The 26,081-nt window shown below is 48.1% G+C and overlaps 1 protein-coding gene across 1 annotated transcript in view; it reads left to right on the forward strand.

Moving 5' to 3' along the window:
* UPF1 (UPF1 RNA helicase and ATPase) overlaps nt 1–26,081 on the forward strand; it is a 493,404-nt gene that overhangs the window by 385,838 nt on the left and 81,485 nt on the right. Inside the window, exons 20-21 of the mRNA XM_069215891.1 lie at nt 14,352–14,526; nt 16,350–16,431. Of these exons, the coding sequence (XP_069071992.1) occupies nt 14,352–14,526; nt 16,350–16,431 (257 nt within the window). The remainder of the gene's footprint in view (nt 1–14,351; nt 14,527–16,349; nt 16,432–26,081) is intronic.

Below are 26,081 nucleotides of genomic sequence, written 5' to 3' on the forward strand. Positions count from 1 at the left end.
CCCGTCTGCGCCCGTCCGCGCCTGGACCGCGCCCAGCGCCACCCCCCCCTGGTCCTCACGCCCCCCGCAACTCCGGCTTCCGATACTCTGCCATCGATCTCCTCGCCCTCAACCCCGGCCCCTCCACAGAGTGCTTCCTGGCCACCCCGAAGCACACCAAAGGACCTTTTTCCTGCCGCACCTGCAACTTCTCCTGCAACAGAACATCGAAGCCAGCAACAACCAACGCAAACCACCTGCACTGCATCCTCATCAACACACGCTCCGCACGAAAACACGCCATCGAACTCTGGGACTTGCTCGACACCACCGCCCCAGACGTGGCCTTCCTGACCGAAACCTGGTGGAATGACTCTTCGGCCCCTGACATCGCCATACCGGACGGATACAAAATCACCAGAAGAGATCGAACCAACGGAGTCAGCGGAGGAATAGCCATCGCCCACAAATCTACCCTCAAGATCCACACCCACACGGACGACACTCTCAAGACAGCCGAACACCTCCACTTCCAGATTCACACGGACCCCAACACGACCCTCAGAGGTACCCTCATATACCGCCCTCCAGGACCAAGAGCCCCCTTCAGCGACACCGTCTGACCTCGCAAGCACCCATGCCCTCGCCTCTCCAGACTACATCCTCCTGGGAGATCTGAACTTCCACCTGGAAAATAACGACGCCAACACCGCATCACTGACCACCTACCTCCTCAACCTCGGACTCCGCCAACTGGTCAACACTCCCACCCACATCGCCGGACACACACTTGACCCCCTCTTCACCTCAAGCAACCACATCTCTTTCAGCCACACCTCTGAACTCCACTGGACCGACCATCACTGCGTCCACTTTACCTTCAAGAAAAACACCGAACACCACCGCATCCCCCTACCGCCTCACCGCCGCTGGGGAAAAGTCACAGAAGACCACCTAACCAGCACCCTCGCCAAAAACCCACCACCCGACTCCACCGACCCGAGCGCCGCCGCCATCAACCTCCATCAATGGATCCTCGACTGCGCCAACACCTTAGCTCCACTCAAGAAACCCACCGCCAACCAAGGAAAGAAAAAACCAGCCTGGTTCACAGAAGAACTGACCACCTCCAAACGCACCTGCCAGAAATTCAAGAAGAAATGGATCCTCGAGCGCACACCCGACAACCTTGCTACCCTCAAGGACGCCAACCGTGATCACCACCAACGGATCCGACTCGCCAAGCGCGCCCACTTCACAGAACGCCTCAACAACAACGCCCACGACTGCAAAGAACTCTTCGGCATCGTGAAGGAACTCTCCAACCCTAACGCCAACATCGACGTCCGTCCCTCCCAAAAACTCTGCAACGACCTCTCCACCTTCTTCCACCAGAAAATCTCAGCCATCCACGACAGCTTCAACACCACACCTCCGCCAGACCCCACCCCAGATGACTCCTCCCACCCCCCCCCCTACCGCCTCACCGCCTGGACCCAAGTAGACGACACCGAAACCCTTACAACCATGAATTCCATCCACTCAGGCTCTCCCACGGACCCGTGCCCACATCACGTATTCAACAAAGCCGACGCCACCATCGCCCCCAAACTCCGCAAGATCATCAACCTCTCCTTCAACACCGCCACCTTCCCGGACAGCTGGAAGCACGCAGAAATCCAACCCCTCCTCAAGAAACCCAAGGCTGACCCCAACGATCTCAAAAACTTCCGTCCGATCTCTCTCCTCCCTTTTCCAGCGAAAGTCATCGAGAAGATCGTCAACACACAGCTCGCCCACTTCCTAGAAGACAACTCCATCCTAGACCCCTCTCAATCTGGATTCAGACGAAACCACAGCACTGAGACCGCACTCCTCGCCGCCACAGATGACATCAGACAACAAATGGACAACGGCGAAACCTCAGCCCTCCTCCTCCTCGACCTATCAGCCGCTTTCGACACAGTCTGCCACCGCACCCTACTGGCCCGTCTCCACGAAGCCGGCATCCAAGACAAAGCCCTCAACTGGATCTCATCCTTCCTCTCCGACAGAACCCAGAGAGTCCGACTCTCCCCCTTCCGCTCCAAAGCCACCAACCTCATCTGCGGCATCCCCCAAGGCTCCTCTCTTAGCCCAACGTTGTTGAACGTCTACATGGCCCCCCTCGCACAACTGGCCCGTCAACACAACCTCAGCATCATCTCCTACGCCGACGACACCCAGCTCATCCTCTCCCTGACCAAAGATCCGCTCACCGCCAAAACCAACCTCCACGAGGGACTGAAATCCATCGCCGAGTGGATGAACAATAGCCGCTTGAAGCTCAACTCCGACAAGACGGAAGTCCTCATCCTCGGACGCACCCCCTCGGCCTGGAACGACTCCTGGTGGCCCACTGCCCTCGGACCCCCAGCCAACCACGCAAGAAATCTCGGCTTCATCCTCGACTCCGATCTCACCATGTCCAAACAAGTCAACGCCGTCTCCTCTTCTTGTTTCAACACCCTCCGCATGCTCCGCAGAATCTTTAAGTGGATTCCAACAGGAACCAGAAAGACGGTGACTCAAGCCCTCGTCAGTAGCAGACTTGACTACGGCAACGCACTCTACACAGGCATCCCAACAAAAGACATCAAACGACTCCAGCGCATCCAGAATGCATCCACCTGCCTGATCCTCGCCCAGCCAATGTCACATCTCCCCCCACCTGAAGGACCTCCACTGGCTTCCCCGTGGAAAAAAGGATCACCTTCAAACTCCTCATCCACGCCCACAAGGCTCTACACAACACCAGACCCACCTACCTCAACACCAGACTCAACTTTTACATCCCCACACGTCCACTCCGCTCTGCCAACCTCACCCTCGCCATCGTCCCCCGAATCCAGCGCAAGACCTCCGGCGGCAGATCCTTCTCCTTCCTCGCCGCCAAGACCTGTAACTCTCTCCCCACCTCTCTTCGCCAGACCCAGGACCTCCTCACCTTCAGGAGACTCCTCAAGACTTGGCTCTTCGAACCACCCTCCCCCCCCCCCCCAGCGCCTCGAAACCCTGACGGGTACATAGTGCGCTTTATAAATGATCTGATTGATTGACAGCGATGCCTGCGGAGGGAATCCCGAGGCTCCCCCTGACCGCGACTGCCTGAAGTCCCGACGGCTGGAAAGGACCCTGCACCCGCAGCCCCCAGCACTTGAAGGAACGGAACTTCTGTGCAGGAGTGACCCCCAGGAGGCCCTCTCCCTTGCCCAGGTGGTGGCTACCCCGAGGAGCCCCCCCCCCCCCCCCCCCCCTTTGCCTGCCTGCACCGCTGAAAAGACCCCTTGGTCTCCCATTGAAACCTACAGAGAACCCAACGCTTGTTTACACACTGCACCCGCCCGCGCGCTGCTGAGGGTGTACTTTTTGTGCTGACTTGTGTCCCCCCCCCCCCGTGCCCTACAAAACCCCCCGGTCTGCCCTCCGAAGACGCGGGTACTTACCTGCTGGCAGACTGGAACCGGGGCACCCCCTTCTCTCCATTGAAGCCTATGCGTTTTGGGCACCTCTTTGACCTCTGCACCTGACCGGCCCTGAGCTGCTGGTGTGGTAACTTTGGGGTTGCTCTGAACCCCCCAACGGTGGGCTACCTTGGACCCAAAACTGAGGCCTGTAAGTGATTTACTTACCTGCTAAAAATAACAATACTTTACCTCCCCCAGAAACTGTTAAAATTGCACTAAGTGCCCACTTTTAAAACAGCTTATTGTGTTTTATGTAAAAAGTATATATGCTACTGTGATTATTCAAAGTTCCTAAAGTACTTACCTGCAATACCTTTCAAATGAGATATTACATGTAGAATTTGAACCTGTGGTTCTTAAAATAAACTAAGAAAATATATTTTTCTATAACAAAACCTATTGGCTGGATTTGTCTCTGAGTGTGTGTTCCTCATTTATTGCCTGGGTGTATGTACAACAAATGCTGAATACTACTCCTTTGATAAGCCTACTGCTCGACCACACTACCACAAAATAGAGCATTAGTATTATCACTTTTTGCCACTATCTTACCTCTAAGGGGAACCCTTGGACTCTGTGCATACTATTCCTTACTTTGAAATAGTGCATACAGAGCCAACTTCCTACATATAGTAACACAAATACTAAAATACTGTATAGGTAATACTCTACTAGCAGGTGAGTAAACACACTATTATATACACCTTAGTAATCAGGAATGGGCATAGAAGGTAATAGAAGGCAATGAAATAACAGTAAACAATAGAGACCCTAGGAAGGAACCAAACCACATAATAAAAAAATGGAATGCGAAAGGCAGACCCCCAGGTAACTGGAATTTGTAGAGGGGAGCAGGAGGAACTAGGAACCCCAAAGGGTAAGTACAAGAGTGCCCCCCAGCAACCAGGAGGAGTTTTTTCTCAAACCCACAGGTAAACTTTGTAGAAAGACTGTGCAAGACCCAAGCATGACTGGAAGAAACAGAATTTGGATTCTGGCAGAAGAGGACCTGCAAATGAAGGGGACCAAGTCCATTTCAAGTTGGAGTGTCCGGTTGGGGCAGTAGCCACTACTCACCCTTCTTGAGCTGCAGGATCAGGTCAACAGTGGAGACTAGGAGCCGGCTATGCAGCGCAGTAGCAGAGAAAGAGGTCCAGAAGTGATGCTGTTGATGTCCCATGTTGGAACAAGAGTTGAGGCCATCAGTGGTGTGGAAAAACCACCAACAAGCCTTGGCAAAGGCAAGAGTTGCAGAGCTGCTGGGGACCAAGAAGGCCGGATTGGAGGGGGGGGGGGGGTCAACCCAGCAGGGGGGAGTCCCAGGTGACCCTCAGCAATGAAGAGAGGCATAAGTCGAGGATGCAGCCCCCTCAGGCAACTACCAGGCATAGGAGTTGCAGTGACACACACTCGGCACACCTCCAAAGGAGTCCCACATCGTTGGAGCAGCAGGCAAGAGACTGTGCATTGAAGAGAATAGTGCTGGAGGCCGAGGCTACATGGAGCCTCAAGATCCCTTGGAAGAGGTGCCAACAAGCATTGGTAGCTGCAAGAGTCGCAGTGCGCAGGTTTACTGTCCTGCAAGGAGAGGCAAAGACTCACCACCTCCCAAGTTGGACAGCTGGTAGAGGGGACCGAGGGACACTCATGGCCACCTCCTGTGTTGCAGGATCCATGCAGAGTTGCAGGAGAGACGATCCACATGGCTGGTCATCATTGGAGTTGGTGCCTGTGGATGCAGGGGATGACTCCCTCACTCCAAGGTAGATTCCTTCTTGCTTCTTGGTGCAGACTGAAGACTTGCTGCCCTCAGAGGATGCACAGCCAGGGAAATGTTGCAGTTGCTGGATAGAGCCAGAGAAACAATGTTACAAAGTAGAGTCCTCACTGGAGTTTGCAGATCGTCAGTTCCTGGATGGTCCAGTTGCATTCCAGGTGGCTAGAAGATGAAGTAAACGATGCAGAGGAGTCCTGCTGGAATCTTCCACATCGCATCTGAGGAGCCACCTGAGGAGACCCTAAATAGCCCAGGAAGGGGGGATTGGTCACCTAGCAGGGTGACCACATATGAGGAGGAGGCTGAGACATCACCTGCCTTACCTGGCCACTCAGATGCTCCCAGGGACCTCTGCCCACTTTGGATTCAAGATGGCAGAATGAAGTGGCCACATGGAGCAGCTCTGGGCACCACCCCTGGGGTAGTGATGGATAGGGTAGTGGTCACTCCCCTTTCTATTGTCCAGTTTCGTGCCAGAGCAGGGACTGGGGGTCCCTGACTGGTGCAAACCGGTTCATGCAAGGAAGTCATCAAATGTGCCCTTCAAAGCATACCAGTGACTTGGGAAGGCTACCCTTCCCAAGCCATGCAACATCTATTTCCAAAGGGAGAGGGTGTTGCCTCCCTCTCCTAAAGGAAATCCTTTGTTCTGCCTTCCTGGGCTTGAGCTGTTCAAGCAGCAGGAGGGCAGAAACCTGTCTGTAGGATGGGAGCAGTGTGGGCTGCCTGGAAAAACCCTGCAAACTGGTGGGAGCAAAGCTGTGGATCCTTTAAGGAACCCCCAGAATGCATGGAATCACACAACTTGTAGTGATCTATGTCGAGTACATGGGTAAATGGCTTCATCGCACTCACAAAGTCCAGGAAAATGGAGCTGGAGTTCTTTGAGGCACCTCTGACTCGGTGCCCACCCTACCGTCCTGTCTGTTGCTCTTGACAATTGCAACAACTTGTCCTGCCACTGTGCAGCCGCCAAGAGCCTGGGAGGACTACCAGCACTTCACCAAACAACCAGCATCTCCGGTGGAGTAGCAGAGCTACGTCCTTGCGTCTTGCAGGCACCAAAGCCTGAGTGTCTCTGACTATCACAACCCACCAGACCAAAGACCTCTGCACCTGAGCCCCACAGCCTGAGTCCAGAAAAACGAACGTTGTCCCTAGTGCCCAGAGACCGTCAAGAGCTGAGCCTCCATCTTTGGGTTTAGCCAGACTGGCCCCCCAGTGCTTACATTCAGCCTCTGTCTGCAGGAAAAGCAGCAACTGCAAGAGCTTCTTCAACGCTGTGACCCAACACCTAAAAGTATCACTATACCCAAGACCCCAGCCCAAGGAGATGTGAACCAGTGGTGCCAACAGGGTCCTTAGACCCTCAAAAGCTGAGCCCCCTTTTGGGTTTGCTGGACTGGTCCCTCAGTCAACACCTGTAGCCTGTTTTCCCAGGCAACTACAAAAGCCAAACCTGCCATCACAGAACTTCAGAGGAAGTTGAAGGACTGGTCTTGGTCAAAGAAGGCTTTCATGCTGTCGCTTCCAGTGCCACCCTCCTGACAGTCTTCAAAGTACAGAAGTTAAACTAAGTTGAAGAAATCAAACAAATCACTATAAACTTGGGTCCCCTTCGTCCCACCACTCAACTGTTTTGAGTCTCACAATGGCCTAAGTACCTCAGACATTAATCCGTTCCACCTCACCCCCACCCTAATGAGGCGATTGCCATGACTTCCCCAGGTCATCTGTAACAACTCCATTAGTTCAAAATGGCCCTAAACTAGATGAATTCCAGGCCAAGCCCCTAGATGGACAAATGAAGCACACCATGTGTTTCCAGAAAGAGCTGGGTCAGCATCGGATTAGTCCTTAGCAAGAGGGAGAGTGGTCTTTTGGAACCCTTGGGCACTCACAGCTGAGCCAGAGTACTGATCCCTTCTGTGCTCGTTTTTCATTGAAAAGGTCTAACGGGATGTCCAGTATCGCTCCTGTAATTAGGGTGTGATAAGCGCAATTGGTTGTAGCAACTTAGAATTGAACAATCTGTGTGGATTTAGAAGGGAGTTCCTGCTATATAGAAGGAATATTGATAAATAATTGTAATGGCATAAGATGCACATCAAGATTGTGCTTGCACTCTGCAAAAAGCGAGTGCCATGTTTTGTTTCTTTTTTAAGTACAAAAATAGATTATAACAATTATGAAGGAGCAAGGTGGTTTCAAACAGCAAGCTCACACTGGAAGGAAGTGGGTGTCATCTGGTAATTTCAGTTATGTTTTGCTGTGATGTGAGAAAGGATTAAAGTGAAGTAGGAAACAAAATGTTAATAACAAGCACTAAGGAACATTTAAAGGAGCAAAGCTAGGTAAAGGAAGTGATGAGCAAAAGATGACCGAAGCATGACATGTAGGAAACCACAATCAAAAGTGGAAATTAACAGATCTCTTCTATTGAGGTGTCGGCAATGGCGACATAATGCTTCACTTACGTTGTGGTTGCTGCTGGCATTAGTGAGCTAAAGTCATCTCATTTCCACTGCCTTTTCTTAAATACAATTCAGATTTCCTTGTTGCTAGCTAGTAAAGTTCTATTTAATGTGTTCTGGCATTTCACACCTGCATGTTCAGTCTCCCAATTACAAATTGAGAGAATGTCCTTGGTGAAAATCTTTGATTACAAGTAACTGCTTTCCACATTTTGTTTTCTGAAGGAGAAACAGTTTAGACATGGATTTGAAGCAAGACTAATGCTGGTCTGATCATCTCAGCTTCCACAATGTATTTATAAATAGCAAAAAAGTTCAGTAAATCTGCATTTTTGGTGTTGGACTAGCACCAGGATGTTTGGTACAGTTTGTTAGCCGATAGATTAATAGGTGTTCGATGGCATCTGTCGCTGTAGATACACATGTTGTGCATAGCCCGCCATCTGGTGTTGGGTCGGAGTGTTACAAGTTGTTTTTCTTCAAAGAAGTCTTTCGAGTCACGGGACCGAGGGACTCCTCCTCTTTGTCTCCATTGCGCATGGGCGTCGACTCCATCTTCGATTGTTTTCTTTCCGCCATCGGGTTCGGACGTGTTCCTTTCGCTCCGGGTTTCGGAACGGAAAGTTAGCTCTAAAATCGGAAAATTACGTCGGTATTGTTGCGTTCGGGATCGGGTTAGATAGCATCGACATCGAATCGATACGACAACATCTCCGTTGCCCTTTGGGGTAGTTTTCGATCCCCCGTCGGGGCCTGGTCGGCCCGACCGCGTGTGACCGCTGATGGAATGGACCCCGTTCCGATTCTGTCCTAAATGCCACAACAAATACCCATATACAGACCAACATTCGGTCTGTAACCTGTGCCTGTCGCCCGAGCACAGGGAAGAAACTTGTGAGGCCTGTTGTGTGTTCCGGTCCCGAAAAACGCTCCGTGACCGCCGAGCCAGAAGACTGCAAATGGCGTCCACGCCGACAGGACACCGAGATTTCGAGGAACAAGAAGAAGTAGAAGCCTTCTCGATCCATGAATCGGACTCGGACGAATTCGACGACCATGAAACAGTGAGTAAGACGTCGAAGATAGCACATAAGAAAACTGACAAGGCCCAGGGGACGCCACTGCCATCAGGCCATGGCTCAACCCATAAAATCGGTGACCGACCATCGGCACCGAAGAAGGCCGAAATAGTGCCGAGATCGTCCGACTCGGGTCGAGACACAGGCACCCAGCCATCTCGGGACCGAGATAGTGCTGCCGACAAAGATCGACGCCGAGATAGCGGAGTCGAAGCTGCTCGACGCAGAGAAAGCGGCACCGAGGAGGATCGACGCCGAGAGGGTTTGACTCCGAAAAAGAGAAAAGTCGCCTCGGGGCCGAAAAAGAGCGTGGACATAGTTTCGGTGCCAAAACGACCCACAACCGAGCCAACTACCGGTTCCTATTCAGAGGAACAATCAATGTCCTCTCAAATGCGAAAGCATTGATTTCTAGGAGGAATTACAATCCACCGAGGTGGACCACACTCAAAAACTAATTTTTATACAGAGAGGAACAGGGAAAATAAGCACCCTTCCCCCTATAAGGAGGAAGAGGAGACTTGAATTCCAACAAGAACAAGCACCACAAACAAAACTGGTGAAGAAGGTAACTCCGCCACCCTCTCCTCCACCTGTAGCTCACATTTCACCGGCACAGACTCAGTCACATTCACCGGCTCACACCACCTTAAGCCAAGGTGACCAGGACCAAGATGCTTGGGACTTATACGACGCCCCAGTGTCGGACAACAGTCCAGAGGCGTATCCTACAAAGCCCTCCCCACCAGAAGACAGCACAGCATATTCACAAGTGGTGGCTAGAGCAGCAGAGTTCCACAACGTGTCTCTACACTCGTAGCCTGTCGAGGATGACTTCCTCTTCAACACCCTCTCTTCCACACATAGCACCTACCAAAGCCTGCCTATGCTCCCAGGAATGCTAAGGCACGCAAAGGACATATTCAAAGAGCCTGTCAAGAGTAGGGCAATAACACCGAGGGTGGAAAAGAAATATAAAGCACCTCCCACAGACCCAGCTTTCATCACCTCACAACTGCCACCAGATTCGGTTGTGGTAGGGGCAGCTCGCAAGAGAGCAAACTCTCACACATCGGGCGATGCACCACCCCCAGATAAGGAGAGCCGCAAGTTCGATGCAGCCGGTAAAAGGGTCGCAGTACAGGCTGCAAACCAGTGGCGCATCGCTAACTCTCAAGCGCTCCTAGCGCGATATGACAGAGCCCACTGGGATGAGATGCAACACCTCATTGAGCATCTACCCACAGAACTACAAAAGAGGGCGAAACAAGTGGTTGAGGAGGGCCAAAACATCTCCAATAACCAGATACGCTCCTCTATGGACGCAGCGGACACAGCAGCAAGAACAATTAACACGGCAGTAACCATACGAAGGCACGCGTGGCTACGAACATCTGGTTTTAAACCAGAGATACAGCAGGCGGTGCTCAATATGCCATTCAATGAGCAACAATTGTTCGGACCTGAAGTGGACACGGCAATTGAGAAGCTAAAAAAGGACACTGACACTGCAAAAGCCATGGGCGCGCTCTACTCCCCGCAGAGCAGAGGCACTTTCAACACCTTCCGCAAGACAACCTTTAGAGGGGGGTTTCGGGGTCAAGCCACACAAGCCAGTGCCTCACATTCAACACCGTCCACCTACCAGGGACAGTACCAAAGGGGAGGCTTTCGGGGCCAATACAGAGGGGGACAATTCCCTAGAAGCAGGGGAAAATTTCAAGGCCCCAAAACACCTACAACCAAACAGTGACTCACGCGTCACTCATCCCCTCCACACAACACCAGTGGGGTGAAGAATAAGTCCGTATTACCAAGAGTGGGAGAAAATAACAACAGACACTTGGGTCTTAGCAAATATCCAACATGGTTATTGCGTAGAATTTCTACAAATCCCTCCAAACATACCACCAAAAACACAGAATATATCAAAACAACATTCTGACCTCCTAGAAATAGAAGTTCAAGCATTACTGCAAAAGAACGCAATAGAACTGGTACCAGATACAAAAACAAATACAGGGGTTTACTCACTGTACTTTCTAATACCAAAGAAGGACAAAACACTGAGACCAATCCTAGACCTCAGAACACTAAACACATACATCAAATCAGAACACTTTCACATGGTCACGCTACAGGAAGTGTTACCATTGCTAAAGCAACAAGATTACATGACAACCTTAGATCTCAAAGACGCGTATTTCCACATACCAATACATCCGTCGCACAGGAAATACCTAAGGTTCGTATTCAAAGGAATACATTACCAATTCAAAGTATTGCCGTTCGGTTTAACAACTGCACCAAGAGTCTTCACAAAATGCCTAGCAGTAGTGGCTGCACACATCAGAAGGCAGCAAATACACGTATTCCCGTATATAGACGACTGGCTAATCAAGACCGACTCACTGACAGGGTGCTCACACCACACAGATCAGGTCATACAAACCCTCTACAAACTCGGTTTCACCATCAACTATGCGAAATCACACATTCTGCCGTGCAAAGTACAACAATACCTAGGAGCGACAATAGACACAACGAGGGGAATAGCCACTCCAAGTCCACAAAGGGTTCAAAATTTCCAAAAGATTATACAACGCATGTATCCAACACAAAAAATACAGGCGAAGATGATATTACAACTCCTAGGCATGATGTCCTCATGCATAGCCATTGTCCCGAACGCAAGACTACACATGAGGCCCTTACAACAGTGCCTAGCATCACAATGGTCACAAGCACAGGATCGCCTTCTAGATCTGGTGTTAATAGACCGCCTAACATACCTCTCGCTTCTATGGTGGAACAATATAAATTTAAACAAAGGGCGGCCTTTCCAAGACCCAGTGCCACAATACGTGATAACAACAGATGCTTCCATGACAGGGTGGGGAGCACACCTCAATAAACACAGCATACAAGGACAATGGGATGTACATCAAAGAAAGCTGCATATAAATCACCTCGAACTACTAGCAGTTTTCAAAGCATTAAAAGCATTTCAACCAATCATAACTCACAAATACATTCTTGTCAAAACGGACAACATGACAACAATGTATTATCTAAACAAACGGGGGGACACACTCGACACAGCTGTGCCTTCTAGCACAAAACATATGGCAATGGGCAATTCACAACCACATTCGCCTAATAGCACAGTTTATTCCAGGGATCCAGAATCAACTTGCAGACAATCTCTCTCGAGATCACCAACAGGTCCACGAATGGGAAATTCACCCCCAAATTCTAAACACTTACTTCAAACGTTGGGGAACACCTCAAATAGACTTATTTGCAACAAAGGAGAACGCAAAATGCCAAAACTTCGCATCCAGATACCCACACAGGCAGTCTCAAGGCAAAGCCCTATGGATGAACTTGTCAGGGATATTTGCGTACGCTTTTCCCCCTCTCCCTCTCCTTCCATATCTAGTAAACAAATTTAGTCAAAACAAACTCAAACTCATACTGATAGCACCAACATGGGCAAGGCAACCATGGTACACAACACTGCTAGACCTATCAGTAGTACCCCACGTCAAGTTGCCCAACAGGCCAGATCTGTTAACACAACACAAACAACAGATCAGGCATCCAAACCCAGCATCGCTGAATCTAGCAATCTGGCTCCTGAAATCCTAGAATTCGGACACTTAAACCTCACACAAGAATGTATGGAAGTCATAAAGCAAGCTAGAAGACCATCCACTAGACACTGCTATGCAAGCAAATGGAAAAGGTTTGTTTGCTACTGCCATCATAATCAAATTCAACCATTACACGCATCTCCAAAGGATGTAGTGGGTTACTTACTACACTTACAAAAATCAAACCTGGCCTTCTCTTCCATTAAAATACACCTCGCAGCAATATCTGCATACCTGCAGATTACCCATTCAACTTCACTATTTAGGATACCTGTCATTAAAGCGTTTATGGAAGGCCTCAAAAGAATTATACCACCAAGGACACCACCCGTTCCTTCATGGAACCTCAACATCGTCTTAACAAGACTCATGGGTCCACCCTTTGAACCTATGCATTCTTGCAAAATACAATTCCTAACCTGGAAAGTTGCATTTCTCATCGCCATCACATCTCTAAGAAGAGTAAGTGAAATTCAAGCGTTTACAATTCAAGAACCTTTTATCCAACTACACAAAAATAAAGTAGTCCTAAGGACCAATCCTAAATTTTTGCCAAAGGTTATTTCACCGTTCCACCTAAATCAAACGGTAGAGCTACCAGTGTTCTTCCCACAGCCAGATTCCATAGCTGAAAGGGCACTACATACATTAGACGTCAAAAGAGCACTAATGTACTACATCGACAGAACTAAAAACATCAGAAAAACTAAACAACTGTTTATTGCATTTCAAAAACCTCATGCAGGAAACCCAATATCGAAACAGGGTATAGCCAGATGGATAGTTAAGTGCATCCAAATCTGCTACCTTAAAGCAAAAAGACAACTGCCCATTACACCAAGGGCACACTCAACCAGAAAGAAAGGCGCTACCATGGCCTTCCTATTCCAATGCACGAAATATGTAAGGCAGCCACATGGTCTACGCCTCACACATTTACCAAGCACTACTGTGTAGACGTGCTATCCGCACAACAAGCCACAGTAGGTCAAGCCGTACTAAGAACCTTATTTCAGACTACTTCCACTCCTACAGGCTGAGCCACCGGTTTTGGGGAGATAACTGCTTACTAGTCTATGCACAACATGTGTATCTACAGCGACAGATGCCATCGAACTGAAAATGTCACTTACCCAGTGTACATCTGTTCGTGGCATCAGTCGCTGAAGATTCATATGTGCCCACCCACCTCCCCGGGAGCCTGTAGCCGTTTGGAAGTTAGCTTCAACTTTGTACATTTGTAAATATATTAAATCTTAAATAGGTACATACTTATTCACTCCATTGCATGGGCACTATTACTAACAAACAACTCCTACCTCACCCTCTGCGGGGAAAACAATCGAAGATGGAGTCGACGCCCATGCGCAATGGAGACAGAGGAGGAGTCCCTCGGTCCCGTGACTCGAAAGACTTCTTCCTAGAAAAACAACTTGTAACACTCCGACCCAACACCAGATGGCGGGCTATGCACAACATGTGAATCTTCAGCGACTGATGCCACGAACAGATGTACACTGGGTAAGTGACATTTTCATTACTCAATTTTATTATCAGTGAATTTGTGGACTCCATAGAGAATTGTGAATATTCCTCTGCAAAATGACTTTAAAACAAGGGTGTTTTAATGTTAAATTGACTGTTTTGGCATGTGGTCGGAACATACATGCTGAAAATGTTGATTATGTTGCATGCTAAAGGTGAACATGGAGTACTAAAGAAGTCATAAAGCATTTGGTTTCTCTTTCATATTAATGGATCTTCTGTATTGCTCAGATTGCAGACAAGTATATGCCAAGCCATTTTGGAAATATGGCCTCTGTATGAACAATGTGTTCAGTTGCCTTAATTGTACATCTCTCAATATATCCAATTCCTAGATATGGAGTAATCATTGTTGGAAATCCGAAAGCTTTGTCTAAACAGCCTCTTTGGAATCATCTTCTAAATTACTACAAAGAGCAGAAGGTATTGGTTGAAGGGCCACTAAACAACCTTCGAGAAAGCCTCATGCAGTTCAGCAAGCCTCGTAAACTTGTTAATACAATAAATCCAGTAAGTACTTTCTAGCTATTTTTATTGCAAACAAAATGTAAATTGTTTGTATAGATCTACTAAATGTATGTACCAGTTATTATTTTGTGCCCATGCCTGCTTTATTCATAACTTTGTAGGTAGTGCATTTGAAAGAATACCCAGAGCCTATCCAGCAGGGTATTCGTTTAGCTGCCGATTAGTTATTAAAAATAAGAGACCTTTGAAACTTTAATTACCTATACAGAAGACAAGAACCTTATTTTAAGCTTCTATTTAAGTGATCTGATCATTTCTCCTTCGCAGTTATTAGCGCGAACCTAGCATCCACCAATGTGCATGCATCCTGAAGATCTCTCAAAAGCTTACAGCATTTTATGTGTACTGCTCTTTCCACTTTGTGGCTGAGCACTAGAATTGAATGTGTGAATTTTGGATGGTGAGTTTCAAGGAGAGGATGGGAATGGAATGATGGGTACAGAGCAGGGGCTTATGATCACTTGTTTAAGAGCATCTAAACTGTCTCCCTTAAACACCTCTAAAGGTAGCCTATTCTATAATCAGTCTTTTACCATGTAAATCTAAAGCCTGACTAGACTAGTTTCATTCAAGTCTTACTGAATGGCTTTGTGGTATGCCTGGGCAGCTTTCTTGCTCCTTATCTATGTTTTGAAGGTTGATTTCATTCTACAGGCAAGTACCAATAGTCGCTCTCTTAGAAGTGAGCACTCCTCTAGAGAGAAGTATGCTTCTACTTCACTGAGAACAAGCAGTGGCAGAGCTAATAGGACTTGCCTTTGGGACCTACTGGTAAAATGCTGTGCAACACGCCACATGGTTTAGAGATCAGGAAAACACATGCACTCTAATGGAGGACTTGAGCATCAAGACAAAAGTAGTTTCCTAAAAGTGAGCAATAAAGGAGAGAATCCAGCCAGTCAGATGTTAGAGGTTATGCTCTACCGGAGGGACAAGGAATTCCCATTGAATAAGAAGCAATCATGTGAGTGCCTTTAAAGCCATCCAGTGGAGTCTCCTACCCACCGTGGAGAGCACTAGTTCCTCTAAGAACATACGTAGCATTCCTGGATATAAACTTCTGACTTGGAAAATATCTTTACTAGTGACATTGAGGCTATTTTTCGTTTAGAAACCACCTTCTGTTTTTTAACCTCGGAAAGGTAGTTGTCTTTTGGTGTTTTATATGTAGGCATTCTGTTTTAAAAAGTATTTCAGTATTCTAGTCTTCTTGTACTTCTCTATTCATTCCATAGAAATGGTAAACTTGTTCAAGAAGAGCTCGGCAATTATACTGTGAAACATCCTGGGAAAGTTGAGAATACTCAAATTTTGTCAAAACTGATAGCAAGGTTTGGGTTAGCTTGCCTTTAAATCTTCAGTTGCACGCTTGGTCAATTACTGCATCTTTCACTACTAAGTCCCATGGGTACACTTGCACTGAGGGTGTTGTTTCTCAGCTATTTCACATTTTCGCATTTGTGGATATTAGTTTAGTATAGCCGAGTGATTTTCTGGGCAGCTTTATATGATTCCTTTAAGTATTATTGATGTCTGGTTTCTCTTTTATAACAAATACTTTATTCTTAGAACAATTGTTTTTGTACCTTGTTTGGTTGAGTGGCCACCCTTCCTTTAAAGCCTGCATAGAAATGTAATATTTGTCAATTTGGCCATTCAGTAGCAGAAGTATAGTATAGTGAAGTCCATGGACTGAAAACACAGGCAGCAAGACATTGTTCTACCCGGGTTGGGTGGTGCCTGGATGTCCTTTTTTTTTTTTTTTTTAAATACACAATTTCTTATATTGTTCTTTATCACTCTAGGGTGCCCGATTTATGACGACAGCCATGTATGATGCCCGTGAAGCAATTATCCCTGGTTCAGTGTATGACAGAAGCAGTCAGGGTGAGTATTATTTTTTTCTACTGAATGTCTTGTCATTTATAGTTTTCCTTTCAAATGAACAATATATTCCCATCTTTGATTTCAGTAGCCTTATTTACTTCAATTCTTCCTGTGACTTTCAAAAGGATTGCAAGAGTGATTTTGAATCTATGAAGTATGCCCTTCCTCCACACTTTTATGTTTCCTTTTGCATTATAACAGATGTTCTGATGGCAATGTGTTTAAATCAACATTTGGTATTCACAACCTTTCAGTCTCTTTTTGTGATAAAAAAAGCCACCATTTTAAATTTACATTATAAAAGTGGAAAATAATAATTTAAGTTTAGTTGTGTTTTACTTTTTTGTAAGGGCAACATTAAATATGTAAGCTTTTATATAGCTTTCTCTCTCTGTATTATTTTTAAGGTATTATCAGTAACACAGTCAGCAATTTAGGATTATGATTGTAACTCTCTGACCTGTATTTGGGTCAGATAGTACATGAAGCCACAGATAATGGTTCTGAATAGACAATTGATCAGACGAGTAAGTATATCTTATACTCAATTCAACATTGTATACCTCCTTGCAGTTGTTCAAATCAGTCATTACTGCATGGCCTAGAACAAACTGTAGTGTTGTCTGGATGATAACTTGTTGCTTTTAATGAGAGCATAAAAGACCTCCAGTCACATCACCTTTGCCCCTATTATCAGAACCTGAACCTGCTTAGGTTTTGGCTCTAGACAGCACCTGTGCTGTCTTGAAAGAGACATGTTGTGATACTTTGTGGGCTTCAGCCCGCCCATAGGCTTCCCATTAGCTGGCTCCATCGACTCCATTTGCCCTTGACGTGCATTTGTCATGTCTGTACCTGGGTTTACCCATCCCAGAGAGCAGGGACCAAGTACTAGTGTCCATCCACATCTACCATTTAATGCCCATTTTAGGAACTTCTGTTTCTTCATTCAGTAAGACCTGTCCTCAGGAGCACTTGTGTTTTCACTGGCTTCTAGGCTTTGAGTGCTGTTTCTGTAAACTGGACTGTAAATCATGTTCTCGTCACATTTGCTGAGCATTAAAAGACCAAGATCAAATGTCAGATGCTGTTTTCACGGGCACCTCTTTGTGTCCCAACTCTCTCCTACTTCGCTACTTGACCCACCCCCTGCCTCTCATCGCTGCTTGCCCCCTATATCCATCATTGCTTGTTTAATTTTCTCGTGTGCAGACAGTGGTATTGTGTAATGTATGGAATTCTCTTCCAGGGGATCCTCATCAATAGTCATAAACATTGAATATTCCCGCCCTTGTGCGGGAATATTCAATGTTTGACTTTGATGAGGATACCCCTGGAAGAGAACTAGGATTTACAGGTAAGTAACTTATCCTTCCTGCACACCTGCATAGTGGAGTATGTAGGAAGTTGGCTCTGTATATACTGTCTCACAGTGAGAGATAGATAGTGTGCACAGAGTCCAAGAGTTCCCCTTCGAGGTTGATAGTGGCAAAATTAGATAATTCTAATGATCTATTTTGTGGTAGTGTGGCCAAGCAGTAGGCTTATCAGAGGGTAGTGTTAAGCATTTGTTGTACACACACACAGGCAATAAATGAGAACACACACTCAGACTCCAGGCCAGTAGGTTCTTATATAGAAAAATATTATTTTCTTAATTTATTTTAGAACCACAAGATTCAGAATTCAAGTAAATTCATAAAGTGTAAGGTACTTGGCATAGGTAAGTATGGAACTTTGAATTAAAACAGTAATGTACACCGTTTGGTCAAAAATGGCAATAAGCTATTTTAAAACTGGACACACTGCAAAAATCAACAGTTCCTAGGGGAGGTAAGTACAAGTTGGTTTATCAGGTAAGTAAAGCACTTACAAGGTCAGTCTCTGGGGCATAGGCAGCCCACCGTTGGTGGTTCAAGTCAACCCCAAACACCCAGCAACGCAAGGCCGGTCAGGTGCAGAGGTCAAAGTAGGGCCCAAATAACATAGGTGCCTATGGAGACTAGGGGTGCTCTGGGTCCAGTCTGCTAGCAGGTAAGTACCTGCGTCCTTGGGAAGCAGACCAGGGGGGTTTTGTAGAGCACTTGGGGGGAGGGGGGGGTCTGTGCTCTGTCACAAACAGGCAAACAAAACACCCTCAGTGGCACAGGGGCAGCCGGGTGCAGTGTGTGAAGTAGGTGTCGGGTATTAGGTTGAAATCAATGGAGAGACCCGGGGTCACTCTGGCGATACACAGGGGCTTCTCGGGCCAGCCACTGACTGGGCAACGATGATGGCAGCCTTCTGGTCACTCCTGCACCGGTAGTTGGTTTCTCTTGGGCCTGGGGGCTGCAGGTGCAGTGCTTCTTCCAGGCGTCGGGTTCTTTGTTACCAGGCAGTCACGATCAGGGGGGATCCTCTGGATTCTCTCTGCAGGAGTCGCTGTGGTGGGTGCAGGGAGTTTCTCAGTGTGTCCACGTCGTAGTCGGGTGCAGAGTTATGGGGACTCACGCTTCCAGAGTGAGGCTAGAGTCCCATTAAAGATGGTTTCTTTGTTGCTGTTTGGACAGAGCTGCTGTCCACTGAAGCTTCTTGGCCCTTTGGTTGCAGTCCTCCGAGGATGCTGGTCCCACTGCATGCGTTGCTGTGGAAGTTCTTTGAATCTGGAGACAGTCACTTGTTGTCTCCGTCATCTCTGCGGGGCTTTCAGGTCAGCAGTCCTTCTTGTTGCAGGTTGTCAGTCATCTGGTTTCAGGGTCGTCCCTAAATACTCAATTCAGGGGTGTGCTTAGGTCTGGGTGGCAGTAGCCAATGGCTACTGTCCTTGAGGGTGGCTACACCTGCTTTGTGCCTCCTCCCTGTAGGGAGGGGGGGGCACATCCCTAATCCTATTGAGGGAATCCTCCAAAGCAAGATGGAGGATTTCCTAAGGCAGGAGTCACCTCAGGACACCTTAGGGACTGCCCTGGCTGGAAGGTGACTCCTCCCTTGTTTTTCTCATTATCTCCTCCAGACTTGCTGCCAAAAGTGGGAGCTGTTTGGGAGGGGCCGATCTCCACTAGCTGGAGTGCCCTGGGGCGCTTAAACACCAGGCTTGAGCCTTTGAGGCTCTCCCGCAGGTGTTAGTTCCTGCAGGGGGAGGTGTGAAGCACCCCCACAAAGTACAGGCTTTGTTCCTGGCCACAGAGTGCACAAAGGCACTCACCCAAGGGGCCAGAAACCCATCTGGATGTCGCAGGCTGGCAGAAACTGGTCAGCCTAGCACTAGTATTCGGACTGGTATACAGGAGGCATCTCGAAGATGCCCTCTGTGTGCATTTCTCAATAAATCCCACACTGGCATTAGTGTGGATTTATTGTGCTGAGAAGTTTGATACCAAACTTCCCAGTATTCAGTGTAGCCATTATGGAACTGTGGAGTTCGTGTTTGACAAACTCCCAGACCATATTCTCTTTATGGCTACCCTGCACTTACAATGTCTAAGGTTTGGCTTAGACACTGTAGGGGCATAGTGCTCATGCTCTTAAGCCATCACCTGTGGTATAGTGCACCCTGCCTTAGGGCTGTAGGGGCTGCTAGAGGGGTGACTTACCTATGCCACAGGCAGTGGTTTGTGGGCATGGCATCCTGAGGTGGGGATGCCATGTCGACTTTGTTTCTTCACACCAGCACACACAAGCTGCAAAGTTTTGGGAAGGACCACTGGTGCTGGGGCCTACTTAGTCGGATCCCAGCGCTCTGTCAAGTCAGCATCAATATCAGGCAAAAATTGTGGGTGGGTGGTTGGTGCATGCCAAAAGGGGCACTTTCCTACACCTATGGTGTGGCACCCTATACTGAGTCTATGCAACCCTTAGTGATAATGAATAGTTTTCGAGATAGCAAAAGCTGTCTAGGGATAGCTGAGGCGAGCAGCTGAAGCTTATCTGAGAGGAATATAAAGGACTTGCAATACCACAGTAGTCTGACGGTAACTCCCACACAAGAAAGAATCCAATAAGTTTTGCAAAAATAAAGGATTCTTCATTACAGCACTACTAGACTAACATTGGTATATCTCCCTATGGAGATATCTACAGATAGTGTATACACAAAATAACCAGCATAAATTACACATGGCCCTATGGGGGTTGGGGAGGGTGGTGTTAAAAACCATATACTAAAAGTGGAATGTGAAATAAAGTACCCAACCAAGTTAAGTGTGGTAGTTAGCTGGGGGCTGGAGGTAGATAGAAACACCAGGGGCAAGTACAGGTAGTGCCCCCAGCGACCAGGTGCAAGGTAGTCACCCTCCCAGTCGACCAATAGACTAACACAGGGAGTAGTGGTTGGAGTTTGTGGGGTCAGGACCCTTCCCTGTGGACCCAGAGGAAATAGATACGTGGAAGGTTGGAGAGTGCCCCACCCAAGGATACCCTGAAGACAGGAATACCTACACCAGGGGACCCGGATGCAGGAAGAGAAGGGACTATCAAGTCAGTGGAAGCTTCGGATTTTACAGCTGCAGTCACGACCCGTGGACCATGCTGGTGGAACCTAGGGATGAATGACAGATGTGGAGGACCAGAAAAAGGAAGGGGATAGAGTCCGGCACCCTTGGAGGTTCCCAGGTGGTGCAAGTTGCAATTCCCACCGTCCTAGAGGTGAAGTTCCTCCAAGTTGGTGGAGGAAGAAGTTCAGTCGTTTGGGTCCAGTAGCAGCAGAAGATCCTGTGAGTCGCCTGCAAGCTGCCCCTCAACTGTCGCCGGATGGCGGGAGGGTCAGTGACATGCCAGATATTGAACAAGCACTTGCAAATGCAAGCAGGAGGTGAAGTATTTGCCAAGTTTTGGGGACTAGCAAGGTCCAGGAAACTCTACCCTGGAGTGGATGTCAGGCTGGCCCTCCGCACGCAGAAAGGCCAGCAAAAGTCAGTTGAGCCCCCAAGAGTGACCCGGAGTCTCAAGGAGGTCTCAGCGGCACAACAAAACAGAAGTCCCACATCACAGACGTTGTAGGACATGGTCTGATCTTAGAGTTGCAGAGTGCTGGAGGAAGGGGCTTCTTGGTACTTGAAGATCTCCTGGAGGAAGATTCAACAAGCCTTGGTAAGTGCAATTTTCGATGTGTACAGTGGTTCCAGTCAAGTGGCATATCAGGGGCCCACAGTCTCCCAAGTTGGTCAGAAGACGAGCAGGACCCAGAGGAAGCCACAGACTCACCATCTGTGAAACAGAGCCTTTAAATGTCTGTGGAACAGCAGACCCCCACCAGCCGGTCAACGTTGTCTTGAAGTGTCCGCGGATGCAGGGAAGTAAACACCTTCACTCCAAGGAAGATGCCTTTGTGCTTCCAGGTGCAAACAGCCCTTGTGACCCTGAAGAATGCACAGCCTTGGATGTTGCAGAATTCTTGCAGGATCTGGAGATACAATGTTGCAATGGGAGCCTTCCCACCAGAAGCAGACTTTTTCAGGTCCAAAGCAGACCAGCAGAAGTTCCAAATGCCAGGAGCAGATGTCTTGCAGAGAGTTCCTTGTAAAGTCTTGCTCCACAAATCTGAGGACCCATCCGTGAGGTAGTGCTCAAGTAACTCTTAAAGGGGGTTGGTCACTATCTGAAGTGACCCATCTATCAGTGGGGATCCGGCACATCATCTACCTGGCCTAACCAGTCAGATGCTTCCAGGGGCCTATGCTCATCTGTTTTCCAAATGACAGCATCGAGCGGCCACCTGGCAGAGCTCTGTGCACCTCCCTAGGGGAGGAGCAGTACTGTGGGGTGGTAATCCGCTGCCCTGTGCAGTTTTGTGCCATAGTGGGAATGCAGCATAGGCTGGCACCAGACTCCATAAGGCTGCAGGGGCAGATCTGAGGGATCTTCTAAGGAACCCCCAGAGTACATGGTATCGTGCAACTAGCACTGGAATCGGTGTAGTTGTACAATTCCAACATGTTTGATACCAAACATGCCTAGGTTCAGAGAAGCCATTATGTAGCTGGAACACTCGTGTTGACCAGTGTACACTACATACCTTAAGATGGCTTTCCTGCACTTACAAAGCCCAAGAAATAGTCTGTAGGGGCACCCTGCTTATGCAGGGGTACTCTCACACTTGGAGACATGCACCCTGCCCTTGGGCTGAAGTGCCTACCTGTGGGGTAACTTACTGTCTGAGTGCAGTGACCAGGATGTAAGGCAAACCTTATATTTGTGGTGAAAAGGTGCATGCCCCATTTCACACAGGCTGCCAAGGCATGCCTGCAGTCAGTTTGCATGGGCCCCGATGGGTGGCACAATACATGCTGCAGCCCATTGGGTGGGACCCCCTGGTGTACATGCAACCCACCCACCTCCTCAGAAATGGGAGAAGAAGCAAAAAGAGGTTAAAAAAAATAGTAATGAAGAAGGAAGTACTATCTGAAGATGGAGACTATGCACAGGAACTTCCAGGGTGCAGTCTGACGTCACACAAGAGGGATTTAGCACCAATTGTGGTCGACGATTCCCCAGGGAACTAGAAACAACTTTCCGGACCTAGCCATTAGATGGCAGAATAATGCACAGCATGTGAATCGAGAAAACTCTTCAAGCTGCAAAACTACTTCTACAGGTAAGACACCATTTTGTTTTAAAGAACTCTATATCATGACTTAAGTCACTACTGCTCTCTAAACCTAGTTATCCTTCCAGTCAACTGTACCTTTCCCTTTAGCCCTCTACAACACTCTTCTCCCTCAAGGCTAAGATTACACTCTTCAAATTCCACACAATGCAAAGTTAATTTCCAAGGGTCTATATTTTTCATCTGTAAGGAAATGCCTCCTTGGCATTGTTAACCCCTGACTTTTTGCCTTTGCTAAGTTTTTATTTGAAAGTGTGCTGAGGCCTGCTAACCAGGCCCCAGCACCAGTGTTCTTTCCTAACCTGTACTTTTGTTTCCACAATTGGCACACCCTGGCATCCAGGTAAGTCCCTTGTAACTGGTACCCCTGGTACCAAGGGCCCTGATGCCAGGGAAGGTCTCTAAGGGCTGCAGCATGTCTTATGCCACCATGGGGACCCCTCACTCAGCACAGACACACTGCTTGCCAGCTTGTGTGTGCTAGTGGGGATAAAATGACTGAGTCAACATGGTACTCCCCTCAGGGTGCCTTGCCAACCTCACATTGCCTATAGGTATAGATAAGTCACCCCTCTAGCAGGCCTTACAGCCCTAAGGCAGGGTGCACTATACCACAGGTGAGGGCATATGTGCATGAGCACTATGTCCCTACAGTGTCTAAGCAAAACCTTAGACATTGTAAGTGCAGGGTAGCCATAAGAGTATATGGTCTGGGAGTCTGTCATGCACGAACCCCACAGCACCATAATGGCTACACTGAAAACTGTGAAGTTTGGTATCAAACTTCTCAGCACAATAAATGCACACTGATGCCAGTGTACATTTTATTGTAACATACACCCCAGAGGGCACCTTAGAGGTGCCCCCTGAAACCTTAACCAACTACCCGTGTAAGCTGACTGGTTTTAGCAGCCTGCCACACACCAGACATGTTGCTGGCCACATGGGGAGAGTGCCTTTGTCGCTCTGTGGCTAGTAACAAAGCCTGTACTGGGTGGAGATGCTTATCACCTCCCCCTGCAGGAACTGTAACACCTGGCGGTGAGCCTCAAAGGCTCATCCCCTTTGTTACAGCACCCCAGGGCACTCCAGCTAGTGGAGTTGCCCGCCCCCTCTAGCCACGGCCCCACTTTTGGCGGCAAGGCCGGAGGAGATAATGAGAAAAATAAGGAGTCGTCACTGGCCAGTCAGGACAGCCCCTAAGGTGTCCTGAGCTGAGGCGACTCTGACTTCTAGAAATCCTCCATCTTGCAGATGGAGCATTCCCCCAATAGGATTAGGGATGTGCCCCCCTCCCCTCAGGGAGGAGGCACAAAGAGGTTGTAGCCACCCTCAGGGCTAGTAGCCATTGGCTACCAACCCCCCAGACCTAAACACCCCTAAATTCAGTATTTAGGGGCTCCCCAGAACCTAGGAACTCAGATTCCTGCAACCTAAGAAGAAGAGGACTGCTGAACTGAAAAACCCGTAGAGAAGACGGAGACACTAACTGCTTTGGCCCCAGCTCTACCGGCGTGTCTCCCCACTTCTAAAGACACTGCTCCAGCGACGCGTTCCCAGGGTCCAGCACCCTCTGAAGCCTCAGAGGACTACCCTGCATTTAGAAGGACCAAGAACTCCAGAGGACAGCGGCTCTGTTCCACAAAGACTGCAACTTTGCAACAAAGAAGCAACTTTGAAACAACACACGTTTCCCGCCAGAAGCGTGAGACTTTGCACTCTGCACCCGACGCCCCCGGCTCGACTTGTGGAGAACAAACACCACAGGAAGGACTCCCCGGCGACTACAAGACCGTGAGTAGCCAGAGTTGACCCCCCCTGACCCCCCACAGCGACTCCTGCAGAGGGAATCCCGAGGCTCCCCCTGACTACGACTGCCTGCTTCAAAGACCCGGTGCCTGGTAGAGACTCTGCACCCGCCGCCCCCAGGACCTGAAGGATCCGACCTCCAGTGTAGGAGTGACCCCCAGGTGGCCCTCTCCCTTGCCCAGGTGGTGGCTACCCCGAGGAGCCCACCCCCCCCCCCCCCCCCCCCCCCCCCCCCCCGGTCTGCCCCCTGAAGACACGGGTACTTACCTGCTGGCAGACTGGAACTGGGGCACCACCTTCTCCATTGAAGCCTATGCGTTTTGGGCACCACTTTGACCTCTGCACCCGACCGGCCCTGAGCTGCTAATGTGTGGTAACTTTGGGGTTGCTCTGAACCCCCAACGGTGGGCTACCTTGGACCCAAACTTGAACCCCGTAGGTGGTTTACTTACCTGCAAAAACTAACAAACACTTACATCCCCCAGGAACTGTTGAAAATTGCACTAAGTGTCTAGTTTTAAAATAGCTATATGTCATTTATGTGACAACTGTATATGCTATTTTGCTAATTCAAAGTTCCTAAAGTTCCTACATGAAATACCTTTCATTTGAAGTATTACTTGTAAATCTTGAACCTGTGGTTCTTAAAATAAACTAAGAAAATATATTTTTCTACACAAAAACCTATTGGCCTGGAATTGTCTGAGTGTGTGTTCCTCATTTATTGCCTGTGTGTGTATAACAAATGCTTAACACTACTCCTTTGATAAGCCTACTGCTCGACCACACTACCACAAAATAGAGCATTAGAATTATCTCTTTTTGCCACTATCTTACCTCTAAGGGGAACCCTTGGACTCTGTGCGTACTTTTCCTTACTTTGAAATAGTGCATACAGAGCCAACTTCCTACATCATCTGAAAAGTAAAACAAAAAATCGGCACTCTTGATTTCTACTTCTTGAAAGTAATATAGTCCGTTGGCCCTTAGCTTATACATGCATCAAAACAAGAAGTGATCTTTTTTTTTAATGCTTTCGACTGTAGTGGGAATATGTTAAATTAGTTTTTCGGAACTCTGGTGTAAACAAAATACCGGCCTATTTTTCGTTTTTGATGTTACATCCTGTATTATACTGGCATAGACCCTTTACTCAAATGCTGCTATTTGCTTATTTCTTTTAATTGCAGAAAAAGAAACACATTGTCTGTAATCATGATTATTCGTTATTCCATAGCTTTCTCATCACGCTCCTTTT

The sequence above is a fragment of the Pleurodeles waltl genome, chromosome 12 (genome assembly GCF_031143425.1).
Source record: "Pleurodeles waltl isolate 20211129_DDA chromosome 12, aPleWal1.hap1.20221129, whole genome shotgun sequence".
Classification (NCBI taxonomy): domain Eukaryota; kingdom Metazoa; phylum Chordata; class Amphibia; order Caudata; family Salamandridae; genus Pleurodeles; species Pleurodeles waltl.